Genomic DNA, 14689 nt, shown 5'->3' on the forward strand with positions numbered 1-14689 from the left:
ATAGTAACATCGTGTACGGCTACGATTTGCACAAAATCCAATCGGAGATCACTTGTGGAGTGGAGACATCGAAAGCCTTTGACTGCACAAAACTGCTAACAAGGATTGTTTCAGAATCCAAACAGGTCTCTCTCTTTACTCTTTTTTCTCCTCATTAGTTAAAATTTATTCTTTTTCTGCGTAATTTCCATTTTTCCTGATTAAATTTACATATACGATGAAGAAGAATTTACCTTAATTTTTTTTAATAAACAAAAAAGATAGTCTATTCCATGTTTTCTTTCTTTTTTCCTTTTCATTGAAGTTTGTTCACTGGGCTTGACCGGCTCTACACATTCCCAAACTCTTCTTGATCTCACTTTCATTTATTCCACCTAAAAAACATATCAATTTTACTTCGAAATCGACTATAATTTTTCATTTTTGGGTCACATTTGGCAATAGTCTTTGTTTAACAATGCACGTTAACTGTTCGATATAATGCTTCTTTATACGCTCTGCGAAGTGTTATATGTATGTTTTACATTTTGTTTCTGGTTTTCAGGGTGTTGTCTGTGAGATGTTGAAGCAAGTAATATGGAATTTGAGGAAAAGGGTAGTTTCAGATTCTGGAGATAAACTTATTTTGCCTTGCATGTACGTGCCCACCAGTTCTTTTCATGCTGGACAGGTAACTTTCTATTCTTTTAAATTTTGTTTCAGTTTTTGTGGAAATACCCAATTCGTCCTCCTTCGAGAATTTTCAAATCAAATCCAAACCCATTAACCATTGGTCTCCAGAGATTGTTTTCATTGTTTGATATTTCAAGAAACAAAAGTACGTTGAAACATGAAAAATAAAAATCTTACTTTGCAACTTGCTTTGTCAAGTCCTTTATGTATACGAAGCATGAAAGAAATAAATCTGTGAATTTTAACTGAATTAAGGCTAAATACTGCTTGGTAACTGTTACAAAACAAAAGTTTGGGGTGCTAGAATCGGATGGTTCTCACAATAGGCAGTTCGGAGAACTAGTAGAAATATTTCATGGGGCCTTTGGGATGGAGGAGGGGGCCATTGGCCTGGCTCACAATGCCTTACTATATAACGGGTGACTTGATGGTAGTGTATAAGAATGGGTACAAGAGTAACCAATAGGGAAGTAGTACCATGAGAGGGGGCACAACTGATAGATTTTCTTCATTAAAGAGAACTTTAATTTGGGTTCGAGGCACTTTCGATGTTTGAGGCTAAGGTGCAATGCCAGCCGGTGCCAAAGTGTTGCTTCATTAGCAGCTTGTAAAGTTCAGAGTTGCCAACTTTATACAACATTTTCTCAGTACAGGTTCATTGTTCACAAAAAAGTTTTTTTGGAGTAGAGGATTTTCTTGACGATGATAATAGCAGGCCGTACACTTATCAGAAAGAAAAGAAGTCGAAGAATCCGAACAAGCATGTCTCATTCAAACAACAAACTGAAGCCTACATGGAACCGTTTACACTCGATGTCTTCATCTCAAAGCGCTTTGTTTCCGCTTCGGTTACACATAGGGTGACATGTAAGCAAGTTGCAGTTGCAGGCACAAACTCAAAGGACATTAAAGCAGTACTGAGATCCAGATCGGACATTCCGGCTTGCTTGGCGATCGGGAGGATATTGGCCGAGAGAGCGAGAGAAGGCGATGTGTATACAGCTTCTTATACTCCCAGGGAGAGGGATAAATTTGAAGGCAAAATCAGAGCTGTGGTTCAATCCCTCATTGATAATGGAATTGATATTAAAGTTTATCTTGATTGAATAAATTTATCTTTACCTTTTGTGAAAATGCTTGACTGTTGTATTTCATAAAGTAGAAATTTGAATGTGCAAGCCTATTGTTGAGCTTTAGTAATCGAGTTTGTAAACAACATACCTATACTTTCAAATTATTAGGTTTTGCTCCAAAAATTTCCAATTAGGCTTCATCATTGTTAAGTTCACTATTTGAACTAAAGCAATAATTCTACTGGAAAGTGATTCCCTTGATCATTGTTAAAATTTTTTAATTTTTAATATAGTTGGAAAGTAGGAAAAGTTATCTTTGGAAAGCAATAAAAGAAATTCTCTTTATTTTGATTTAGGTTATCTTTAAAAAAAAAAAAAGCCTTCTTTCAAATCCATTTTCTTTCATTATTTATATAAAAGCAAAATGCAATTAATAGGTTTTTTAGTACAACTATGCGAATCCAGATTAATTTTAAAGAGTGAATTAATAAAATTTGTATTTTCTTCTCCCAATATTTAAGTTACATTATGTTTTCGAAATTATATATATATATTACATGTAAATAATAAAATAATATTAAAATAAATTATATTTAATCGAAAATTTTGAATCATTTTACATCACTTAAGGTTATAAATTTAAATGTCATCAATTAAAATATTATTATTACATATTTAATAATAAAATATTAAAATACATGAACATTGACTTTAATTAAGAAGTGTAATTGTGTGAATTATCATCATGTTGCCCAGAAAATGTTTAGTAAACCTATTAGCCTACGCTTCTCATAATTTTAGTCAACAGTTTTTAATGTATACTAAATGTTATAAAAAAAATTCCACCAATAATATTTTAAGGTATCACATTCTATTAGAATCACCAAATACCTCCTAGTCATCTATAATTTTTTTTTTTGGAATAAAGTAATATTTAATTATTAGACTTAGACATTTTTTCAACTTAAGGATTTTATTAAGGTGTGATAATGTGACATTTTAAGATTGTGTCACATCATAATTTCGATTTTTAATATATATATTTTTAATTTTCAAGTAATAATATGACACAATTTCAAAATGTCACGTTATCATCACATATTAATAGAATTCAAATTTAAAGATTAAATTGTTAAATTTTTGGACTAATGAAGACAAAAAAAAATTCAAAGATCAAGTTGTTCAGAAAATTGTAAGTTTAAATAATAAGGCCTTGAACCTATTGAAAAAAATTAATGCATTGTTTGATAAATCGGAAAAATTAAATCAAGTGAATAGTTTAAATGATTTAATTTTTCCATATATTTGATAATATAAAATAAAAACAATTGATAGAATTTTTTTATTATTAAAAGTGTGAAAATGATAAGTAAAGAAAAGCTACTTATCACTTAATGGAGAATACTTTCAATTAATTCAATTTCATTCTATTTATTTTAATATTATATTATTCTATAAAAGCTTTATGCTTAAAATTTGAATTTTGTTTAGAAAATGTGAAAAGTTTAAGAATTAGGAATAAATTTTGAATATAATTATTTATATTTTGAAATTTATATTTATCAAACAATCCATAATTAATTTTAAGTAATATATTAATAAAATTTTATAACTTAAATTCACTAATTAAATTTTCAGTACTTAAAATTTTTTTAACACTTATTTTTCATCACTTAAAGTTCTATTAATTCACTAATGATTGTTGACATGACTTGTTTTTTACTTTTGACTAAATTTGAGGACCTCATTGCAATTAATTCAAAATATTATTTTTGATTTATTTGCAACATAAGACTAAAGTTTATAAGTTTTCTCTTTTTGCTTTTCTTCTTGTTTGTTCCTGAAAAAAATAACAGAGGAAATGATAATAGTTTTGACTTTTTTTAAAACAACCGAACCCAACCCCACTCTCACCTTCAACTTGACATCTTCATCCTCGTTTCTCTTGTCTTGGTTCTAGCCTTGTTTGCCATGGGGGTTCTTCTTAATCATTGGTAATCAAGCTCATCTTGCGAATTTAATTTTTCAGGAAATTAAGCAAGCCTTAACAATCAAGTAATTATTAAAAACAATCAATTTCATCTTAGTAACAAGTTGTACCAAAATAAACAATTTTACTGTAATTTTTTTAAACTATTGAAATTGTAAAAAAAAAAAAGCATCGATTAGCGATGAAAAAAATAGCATTAGAAAAAAAGAAGAGGTTTCGACATCTAAAACGTCGTTGCTGCCATAGAAGAAGTGTCAGAATAATTGGTAAATGATAATTCCGCAAATGATCTCCAACCACATTCAACTTTTTTTTTTATAATTTTAAAATTAAAAGGAAATTGATGGGGTCGAAGATAAATCACGTGAGTTTTTCTTTATTTTTTAAGTTAAAATATTAACTAATTAAAATTTTGAAGTTTTAGTATTTTAATTTTTATTTTTTGCACGTGTAATACTAATAAGAGTAGTAACGACCTCGTTTACTAGTTGTCGTCCATGAGAGTGGGGTTGGGTTGTTTTAAAAGAGTCAAAACTATCTTCATCTTCTATTACTTTTCCCACGAAACAAACAATAAGAGGAAGGAAAAAGAAAAAACTTATAAACTTTAGGCTTATGTTGCAAATAACAAAAAAAAAAAAAATTGAACTAATTATAAAGAAGACCCTAACTTTAGTCAAAAGTAAAAAAAAACAAAACAAATTTTTTAACATCAACGACTAGTTCGAGCAATTATTTTTATTAGAGTGACTAAATTGACAAAAAAATTAGAATAATCAAAATAGGAATAATGCTATTTTAGAGTGACCTAGTATATTTTACCCAATTTTTCAAAAAAAAGTGTGAAAATAATAAATAAACGAGTAACTAGTTATATTTAATGTAAAAAGTTTCAATTTATTCAATTGTATTTTATTTCTTTTAATATTATCTTTTAAACACGTTACTTTTAAAATATTAAAAATTCCATTTATCGAAAATTTTAATTTTAAAACATAAAACTTATATTTAATTCTTTAATATTAAATTCTTAGTACTTAATATTATTATTTATGAAACAAGTATTGTTATTGTTTTTGAGAGATGGAAAATATTTGGTCAATGCCTGCTCAACCGCTTAATCTTCAAGTGGGCTTGCAATAAAATAATTAAAATATTTGCATGTTACTCTCAAAATTCAAATATATATATATTTCGTGTCAGTTGAATAAAAAAACATATTTGCATTTTTAATGCATGTTGATTTCAGTAAACCCTTTATTTTTTTTTTTTAAACTTTTCTATCAAATTTTAATTACACTCACTAATTCACTTAGAGTATTTGCGATTAATTTAGATTCAAAATAATCACATGATTCACTCATTATACCTTAATAGAATCTAAGTTCAAAGATCAATTTAAGAAAAATAGTTAATTTTGGAAATTAATGTAAAAATTTTAAATACTAAAAAAATAGAGATAAAAGTATCATAAAACCCTTGTATTACACCTTAGATTACATTTTAGCACTTTTATTGAAAAAAAAAGAAAAAGAAAAATTAGATCCTCTATGTTTAGATGACTTAGCAAAACAACCCTCCATTAATATTAGGTGTTTATATATAAGGATAATAGCAAATTTAACCCTTAACCTTTACATATTTATTCAATTTAATCCCTACTATTTTATTGGAAGTAAATTAAAAAATTTAAAACTAATAAAACTAAAGGAAAAAAGGCATTATTAAAAATTAAAAAATCAATTAAACCTTTTAAAATTTGAAACTTATTTAAAAAGTCACAGAAGTTATAAAATTTTAAAATTAAAATTTTTATTAAAATAATAATATTGATCTAATAAAAGAATGGGGTCAATTTTTAAATCCTATAATCATTAGATTTTAATGGGTTGGTATTGTTATCTTTTTAATAAAAATTACAATTTTAAAATTTTATAACTTTTGTGATTTTTAAATAAGTTTCAAAATTTAAAAAGGCTTAATTAATTTTTTTAAATTGTTACTAAGCCCTTTTGATCTTTTAGTCTTATTAGTTTCAAAATTTTAATTTACTTTAAAAAAAAGAATAAGATTCAAATTAAATAAATATATAAAAGTTGAGAGTTAAATTTATTATTGTACCAAAATTTAATAAAAGGGTTGTTTTAATGTAACATAAAGAGAGTAATTTTGAGAAAAAAGAGGCGTAATTGTAAAAATTGAAAAAAGTAAATTAAAAATTGAGGAAGGAGATAGGAAGTGAAAACAGGGAAAGGCGCTTACGTAATAAGATTGAAGTAGTAAAAGTCAAGTATGGGAGGATGTGTTTATATAGCAGCCTTGCTTTTTAAAGCAATTTAAACAACCTCCACATTACTTTGAAACAAAGCCAATTAGATTATAGCTAATAAGTTTGAAAAGTGTGATGGATGATAATGACAACATTCTTAAATTATCCTCAAATCATCATTCCTTTTGAATTCACCACTTAATCCAACTTTCCTCCTACATTAACATAACCAACTTCTTTAAATATTAGAATATTTAAAAATAAACTAAAAATGCATCAACTTAATTAAATCGTTGAAATTTGCATCCTAATCCTACCATCATTAAATTAACTTGATAATGAACACCGATCAACTAAGAAATAACTATCAAAATTCCTGAAAGACTCACTTGCATTAGTAATGTATAAAAGTTAAATATAAAATAATCTATTATCGTCATCATCTTAAATCTACACAATTACTATTATATATCATGATAAGACGTTTACTAATATATAAGTATAGATATTAATGGAAAATAACTATTTTAATAATCACATTTTTTAACTTTTTAAAATATATAATTTCATATTTCGTGTTCTTAAAGAATATTTTATATTAATTGATTATTGTAACTTTTAACAATGTTAATAATATGGATTAAAGAATAACATTTTAATAATGACGGATTGTGAAATTAAATACAAAATTTAGATTTTAAAATTTAAGTTGTCGAGAGTCTTAGTTCATTGATATTGATAATATTATTAATATAAAGGAACATAAGTTTGAACGTATTAAAACACATTTATCTTTTTATTAAAAATGAGAAAAATTATAAAAAATTATAAATATTCAAAAAAAAATCAAGTTGAGCTTGAAAAGGAGAAAAAATAAAAAGTTTACCTAAAATAAGGGTAACATGTTTGCCCAAATTCATACCCAAATCCTGAAATCATCATTGAAATCCAAATGATGCAGTTGATGCCCCACTCCCTTTTTTTTTTTAATTAACTATGAGACCACATATTTAAGTTTATTGTATATGCTTAAATTTGGATTTCATCTATATTTTAATTGATTAAGTTTAGTTTTTATATTTTTTAAATAGATTAATTTTAGTTTTGGCCTAAAATGATAACACTTAAATTTAATTGATTAAATTATGTTAGTCTTGTACTATGCATAAACTTATACATTTAGTTCATATTCTTTAATTTGGTCATTCTTAGTCCCTATATTTTTTGAAATTTGGAATTTTGTTTTGACATAAATGATATCTGTTAAATTCATTAATTAACTTTTTTGTATATAATCGGTGAGTCCCTCAACTACCTTGAGTGTTTCCTTCACTTTACCTATGGATTCCTTAAGATGAACTACTCAACTTTCCAAAGTCGACAACATATCCATCGATCTGCTATTTTTCCTACCCATTCCATCACAAGTCTCTTTAGTCTCAATCTGCTCGTCTACTCCTTTCGTTATCTCAACTAGCACCTTCGAACACTGGCTCAAATACCAACTGTCATAGAGCTAGAACTTTAGTTTGGTAAATCGCGTGGCCTTAAGTAATTTCTTTGCTTGAAATCTGCCTAAGTCAGTCTTATTCTCAAAAAGTGAGAATTCAAAAAGGAAATTCTCTAAGGCATCAAAATAAAACGGAAGTAAACTCAAAGAAAATGAGCAATAAAAGGACTGAAAAGCTACACAAAAACAATGCACATAAGGTGTTTGAGTAAATGCTCTCAAATATATTCACTCGTTATGAATAAAATGATTACAAATGAAAAAGGAAGGTTTTATTTATAGTTGAGCTCTCCCAGATCTAACGGTATAGATCGAGTTACATTAATGGCTAAGATTAATGTTTATCTACAAGATGAGAGTCCTAAAGATTTAAACTCTATATAATCTTATCCCTTAAGATTTACAATATTCACCATGGTAACTCCAGTTTTACTGGAGTGTTCTACTAGGTCACCAATGCTTTAAGTAGATGGACTTCTCCATGTGTTCCACGAATTGGGCCAGTTCAAATAGGTCAAATGAGCCCCATTTAATCAATTAATCTCTATGAGTTGTTCTGTGTGCATTATTCACAAGTTTTAATTCGCAGCCCGTGACACATACATATGGATGGATCATTTACACGGTGGCTACAACCTCATTATCAAAACTTGGAGAAAATTCAAGTGCAGTAATGAATTTGTCAAAAAGTTTCATATCTTGATTGCATTTTTGAGAACCCAATGCACTCTTAATATGGTGAATTTTTTAAGAGGTTATGTGTGAAAATGAGTACAATTAGGTAAAATTATCATTGAGGCTTTTGTATTAAGAATCAGATTACATTTTACTCATTTTATTTAAAAATTGGTAAATTAGTTTATGTATATTAGATGAAAGAGCAAACTGATTTTTCTATTAAAAATTCCATTCATTTCTAATATTAAAAATTGGTTATTATATGTAACACCCCCTACCCGTATCCGTCGCCGGAATAGAGTACGAGGCATTACTGAGGAGTACAAAACACTTACAGATAATTTAAATATATTTTCATAACAACTTGTCTCGATTTCATACTATTTCATATTTAAGCTTTACTCACCAAAGTATTTGAAATATCATCTTTATGCAAATAGCACACATAAGGTACATAATTCCATAATTAAGAATGAACACATTTATCAAACATATTCCACATTCATATATCAATGTCTCACGTTTCCATATATCAATAACCATCATTTTCTTGTTTTTCGATAATTATGTGTAACCATTGATAAGCATGCAATTCACTTTTTTCTTCCTGTCAATCACAATTTCAAATGACAAATTCGTGTGAATGAGCTCAAACTCATTAGGTGTTTAAATTCTGTCACTTTGATTCACATACTCATAATTTACTAACATATCCTGTCAAGCACAATCTCTGAATGACAAAATCACATAATTGAGCTCAATAATAATAATGATAACATTACTTACATTTCTTTTTCCACACGTTACATTTACGACTTACCAACTTGTCCATTCAAGGAACGGCTTACGGATTTGAGTACATCGTGATCTGAAGCCCAAAGTCTAGTGAAGCACATAAGTGCTAAGCGAAGCTTAAGGCTAATCAAGCTCATCGAGTTGAACTGAAACCCCAAAAGGGTTGATGAAACTTATATGAGTTAACGAAAGCTCATAAGAGCTAAACGAAAAGCAAAAACGAGAATTCGCAACAAATGCTGAATAATTTACCGTCAATTCATTTTTTTCACTGAAAGATCGTACTCGTTTCCTGCGTTCCGTTCCTCCGAAATTCTCAGTTCAATTTCATAACTTTTGTACATAATTTACTTATCTTCAACAATTAACATACATAAATATTAATCACCATTCATAAAATAATATTGAAATTTAATAATATTAACAAATGGTCACTAAATGTAGTTATATAAACTCATAAGTTCGATTTTTGTATTATAGCGATAATCATAATTTCATAATAAATATTCCAAATAAAACATTATATCGTTTCTAATTCAATACTTATCGATTATAATCGGGCATGTGATCAATTTATACACGAGTCATTCATATATTTTTTCCTCCTCCTCCTCTCCATCCACATCCTTGGTATAAATAACACACTTGTAAGTAACCTTATCCATAATTTTCACTAATTATTTATGTGAATATTCAAGCTATCCACCCGTGTCATAGTCACTAAATTATTTATATCTGAAGCTACTAAACTACAAATTAAGATCCGCTAATTTTTCCTAAAACTAGATTCACATATATTCTTACCATAAAATTTTCATAATTTTTGGTTGGGCCAATTAATACATTTTATTTATTGAAGTCTCCCCTGTTCTGCTGTCTGACAGTTCCGACCCTTCTTCACTAAAAATTAATTATCTTCTCATACAGGATTCAAATGATATTCCCGTTTATTTCTCTTAAAAATAGACTCATTCAGGATTCTAAAAATATAAATTTAAGCCCATAATTATTTTTATCCAATTTTTGATGATTTTACAAAGTCAGAACAGGGAACCCGAAATCATTCTGACTTTATCTCACAAAATTTATCATATCTCATGATTTACAATTTTATTGCTTACATCATTTCTTCTATAAGAAACTAGACTGAATTACTTTAATTTTATATTTTATTCATCCTCTAATTATATTTCTATAATTTTTGGTGATTTTTCAAAGTTAGACTACTGCTGCTGTCCAAAACAGTTTTAGTGTAAAATGTTGATTTCCATTTTGCCCCAAATTTCACAATTCATACAATTCAGTCCTTACTCAATTAACCCCTAAATTAAAATAATTTTCTCAATTAATACTTTTCCTAAACATTATAAGTTATTTCATAACTATTGAAATTCATAATTTCCACATAAAACTCTAACTTCAAACTCTTTTACAATTAGGTCCCAAACATTCACTTTCTATTCAATTCTTTCAATAAAATCAACATATAAACAATTTAAAGCTCTAATTCCATGCCAAATAATCATATACTTCCAGCACATATGCATAGAAACTTTCAATTTCTTTCATAGAATCAAAAACTAATGAATTCAACAAGTGGACCTAGTTGTAAAAGTCACTAAAACACAAAAATTTCAAGAAATAATCAAGAATTGAACTTACTTGAAGTAAAAATATGAAAAACCAGCTTAATAGAACTCTTCCATGGCGTTTTTCTGATGAGAATGCAGAAAAATAAAGAGAAATCTAGATAATTACACTTTAGTCCTAACTTTATTAAGTAAATTTTACAATTTTCTAATTTTGTCCTTAATTCTCCTTATTTTCTTGCTGATTTCATGCCCTTTCCGTCCAGCCGAAATAGACCTTGGGTATATTTTCCTTTTAAACCCTCTTTCTTTTATCAATTAATCTATTTAATCATTTTCCACAATTTTACATTTGATACAATTTAGTCCTTTTTGTTCAATTAACTATCAGAACTTTAAAATTTCTTGACGAAACTTTAATACTAACATATTAACACTCCATAAATATTTATAAAAATATTTATGGCTCGATTTAAAATTCCCGAGGTCTCGATCCTCGTTTTTGATTTTAATTATTTTAATATTTATTTTTAGTACACTATTCACTATTTCAAAATTTTTCCTAACTTCACATTTAACTTATACTCACTAAATTAATAATATTTCCTACTCATTTGTCGAATTTAGTGATCTCGAATCACTGTTTCGCCACCACTGAAAATTAGGCTGTTACATTGTATGTCAGCTGGAGGTATATGTAGCACACCACATGTCACTGTCTAGTTATTCCATCAACCACACCAATTTTTAATAATACAAATAGATGAAATTTTAATAATTTTCTTTATTCTAACATACAAAGATTAATTTGCCCATTTTTGAGTAAATGTGACAAAATAAAATATTACTTCTAGTACAAGGATCTCCATGGTACTTTTATTGCACAATTATAGTTATTAGTATATTTGAATTAACAATTCAATATACAAATAGATTGATAATGAAAATATATGAAAATTTAAACCAAAATAAATTTAGACGATTTGGTGAGACTTAAATTAGAATAAATATGAAATAACTCGCACATAAAATTCACTTGAGATCTTAAAATTTCGATGAGTCAACATTCTTAAAATAAGTCAAAGTCGCATAGGCAAAAATCTAAATATTTTAAATGAAAAGATAATATTTAAGTGTTATTTGAAATAAAGTAGTAAATATAAGTTATAAAATTTATTTGGTATCTCACTTAAAATTAAGTATGAAGTTTATTTAGTTTGTTAAATATAAAATTTAAAGTATGAAAAATTTTCTTTTACATTTTGCCTTTATTCTTTTAAAATCTTTTATGTTATTTTAAACAATGTGAATTTTAAATATAAACTCTTGAAAGGATAATATAACATTACTTTGATGGTTTTGTTTTTTATTTATTTATTAAGAAAACCTTTATGTAGTTTAATCACATAGTGAAACATGGCATAAAATACTGTTGATTGTCAATTAACTTTTAATTGAGTATTATTTATTTCTAAAATTTATATATTTTGAATTATTTATGTTTCTAAAATGTATATATTATAAAAATAATATTTTATAAATTTGAAATTTCTAAACTTTTATTTCGAAGATTTGTTGAATTTTTAATATATATTTTAATTTTTCGGTATAGTTTTGTTAAATTTATGTTCTTAAATTTGAATTTGAATTTTATACATTTATAAATATTTTTCTAAATAAATATAAATTTTAAAATTTTTATTTTTATTTTGAAATAAATGCGATTTTATTGTGATGTGAAAACTTTTAACCGAAGATGATAATTTAAATATCACTTCTATCCCAAAGAAAAAAAAGCAAAATAAAATTCGAAAAGGTATAATTTAAATATTAATTCATCATTTAAACCTTTTAAAAAATAAAAATAAAAGCATCGATAACAACAGCATAAAATAATCTGCCGTGTGTGGCATAGACGTCCCTAAAAAGTTGTATGGTTGGAAAAGCAACTGCAAATATCTTCAAATGTTTTATAATTTTAAGGTTAAATCCAAGAATTTATATCTAAATTATCCTCTACGGAATATTTATATAAAATTAAATATATTTTTAGTTGAAATAATAAAATTGAAGAAATCAAAGTCAATTCAAATTTCATTATATGCATGTACTTTTAGATTTTATATAAAAATAAAAATATCTTTAAAAATAATATTTATTTCAGATAAAAATATTTTTAAATATTATTTATTGTTTGGTATAAATAATAACTTTTAGTAGAGTAATTATTCTGTCTAATATTAATAGAGTAAAAATTCAACAAGTATATATAAGCTAATGCCAAGCGTTTTTTTTAATTATTATTTTATTATACTCTACAAACAAATGACATCAATTTAGATAGTTTTTTTTACTCCAGCAACAATATATAAAATAATTATATTTTTAAATAAATTTGGGATTAATTCATCATAGAAATTAAGTAAAATTTTAAATAATAATAGTATGAGTAGATATTTTTTCTTATTTGAATACAAAATTTATATTTTTATGACATTAAAATCGAAAATTATGATTTATTGTAATAACTATCACACCATATCCACTTATAATTAATTTTTATATAAAATTTAAAAAAATCTAATCTATGAGATTCATACAACAATGTCCTAGGTGTAACTAAAATAGATATTATATATAATAGCTTAAAATATGCTTTTAAGTACTTATTTTTTTTATATTTGAAATTTAATTTTTTATATTTTAAATTTTAAGTTTAATTGTTAATTCCATTTAAATTTTCTAATAAGTTCACTAATATGATATTTTAAAATAAAAATATATTCACTAAATAATCATTTATAACATTACATATTAGACAAAAATTCATGCGTAATTTTGAGTTTTATCCCTTTTATTAATGGTAACTAATTTTATGAATGAAACTTTAATTTAATAGTAGGGTTAAGATGCTTAGAATTTTGAAATCCCAAATTAAGATCCACTCTTTGTGTAAAACACATATAAATTTTTAAAAAATTTATTATAATTTAAATATTATCATGTGTGAGTTATATTTTAATTTTAAATTTATTCATACTTGATAAGAATTTAATCTTAAATATAATTAATGGAATAATTATAATTTTTAGGTTTGTAATTTATCCTCAAATTGGGGAAGGTGTCGGTGCCAAACTAATCTATGTGTACACCTAATATTCGTATATTTTGTTTAATTGGTACCAAATTTTGTATTTAATGAATAAAATTTATTTTATTTTGATGTTATTAATATTGGTTTTACAAGAAGATAGTATAATCCAAATGAAAGTGTGTATATCCTAAGAGCATAGGTAAATAAGTTTCCTAATTTAAAAGCACCGCAAGTCAAATCTCAAGTCACTACGTGTAATCACTGCAAATTAACAACACATCTTTATGAGTAATTAAAATATATATCATTTCCATCATTTTATATTTTTATATCAACTTTTGAAAAATACTTACAAATTATAATATCTTCATTACATCAACTTTTATTATTATAGCTAAAGCCATATTAATCTTTCTTGTAAATTTATGATATAAATTTTTAATTTAATATTTTAAAATACTCTTAATTAAATTAATGTCATGAGTTAATCAATATCAATTTATAGTTAAAAAAGCTTAAAACATATTTTTATATAAGGTAATAACTTTTATCTTTTATATAAAATCTTTAAATGAACACGTATTAGAATAACTAAAATCATTAAACTCATTTGTCCAATAACAATTTTATAAATCTTTAAGAAACAATTTTATAAAAGGTAAATTTTACTAATTTTCACTTAATTTGTTTGTCACATAACTATAAAAAGTTACAAAATAATTATCGAATTATTTAATTTTATTTTTTGGTCTCCTAAATTACTCAATGTGTAAAAATTAAGAATTAAGTTTTTCAAAATAAACGCTAAATTACCACAAAATATAAATATTAATGATTAAAATTATTATGTCAATTTTAAAACTGCCACTATTAATCAGTGATAAAATAATCTTAAAAATTATCATATACTTCTATTTTTAAATAGTTTACTATTATCTTTAACCACATTTATCAACCCTTGATCTTCAATCTAAAATCTCCAACCGTAACAAATAATTTCTCAATAAACAATGTGGTAC

General features: G+C 25.5%; 1 protein-coding gene across 1 annotated transcript; it reads left to right on the forward strand.

Annotated features, from left to right (window-relative positions):
- LOC108468606 (uncharacterized) lies at positions 1–1928 on the forward strand. The gene is made up of 3 exons (XM_017769488.2): positions 1–125; positions 545–670; positions 1326–1928. Exons 2-3 carry the CDS (start codon positions 560–562, stop codon positions 1776–1778), a joined length of 564 nt encoding a protein of 187 aa, XP_017624977.2. The 5' UTR covers positions 1–125; positions 545–559; the 3' UTR covers positions 1779–1928.
- The last annotated feature ends 12761 nt before the right edge of the window (positions 1929–14689 follow it).

This window comes from Gossypium arboreum, chromosome 8, assembly GCF_025698485.1.
Source record: "Gossypium arboreum isolate Shixiya-1 chromosome 8, ASM2569848v2, whole genome shotgun sequence".
Classification (NCBI taxonomy): domain Eukaryota; kingdom Viridiplantae; phylum Streptophyta; class Magnoliopsida; order Malvales; family Malvaceae; genus Gossypium; species Gossypium arboreum.

Bases quoted from the DNA above. Each gene is read 5' to 3' on its own strand.
- LOC108468606 (XM_017769488.2), top strand. From the start codon at position 560: ATGTTGAAGCAAGTAATATGGAATTTGAGGAAAAGGGTAGTTTCAGAT. The intron at 671-1,325 runs GTAACTTTCTAT...TTCTCAGTACAG, and splicing joins GTTCTTTTCATGCTGGACAG to GTTCATTGTTCACAAAAAAG.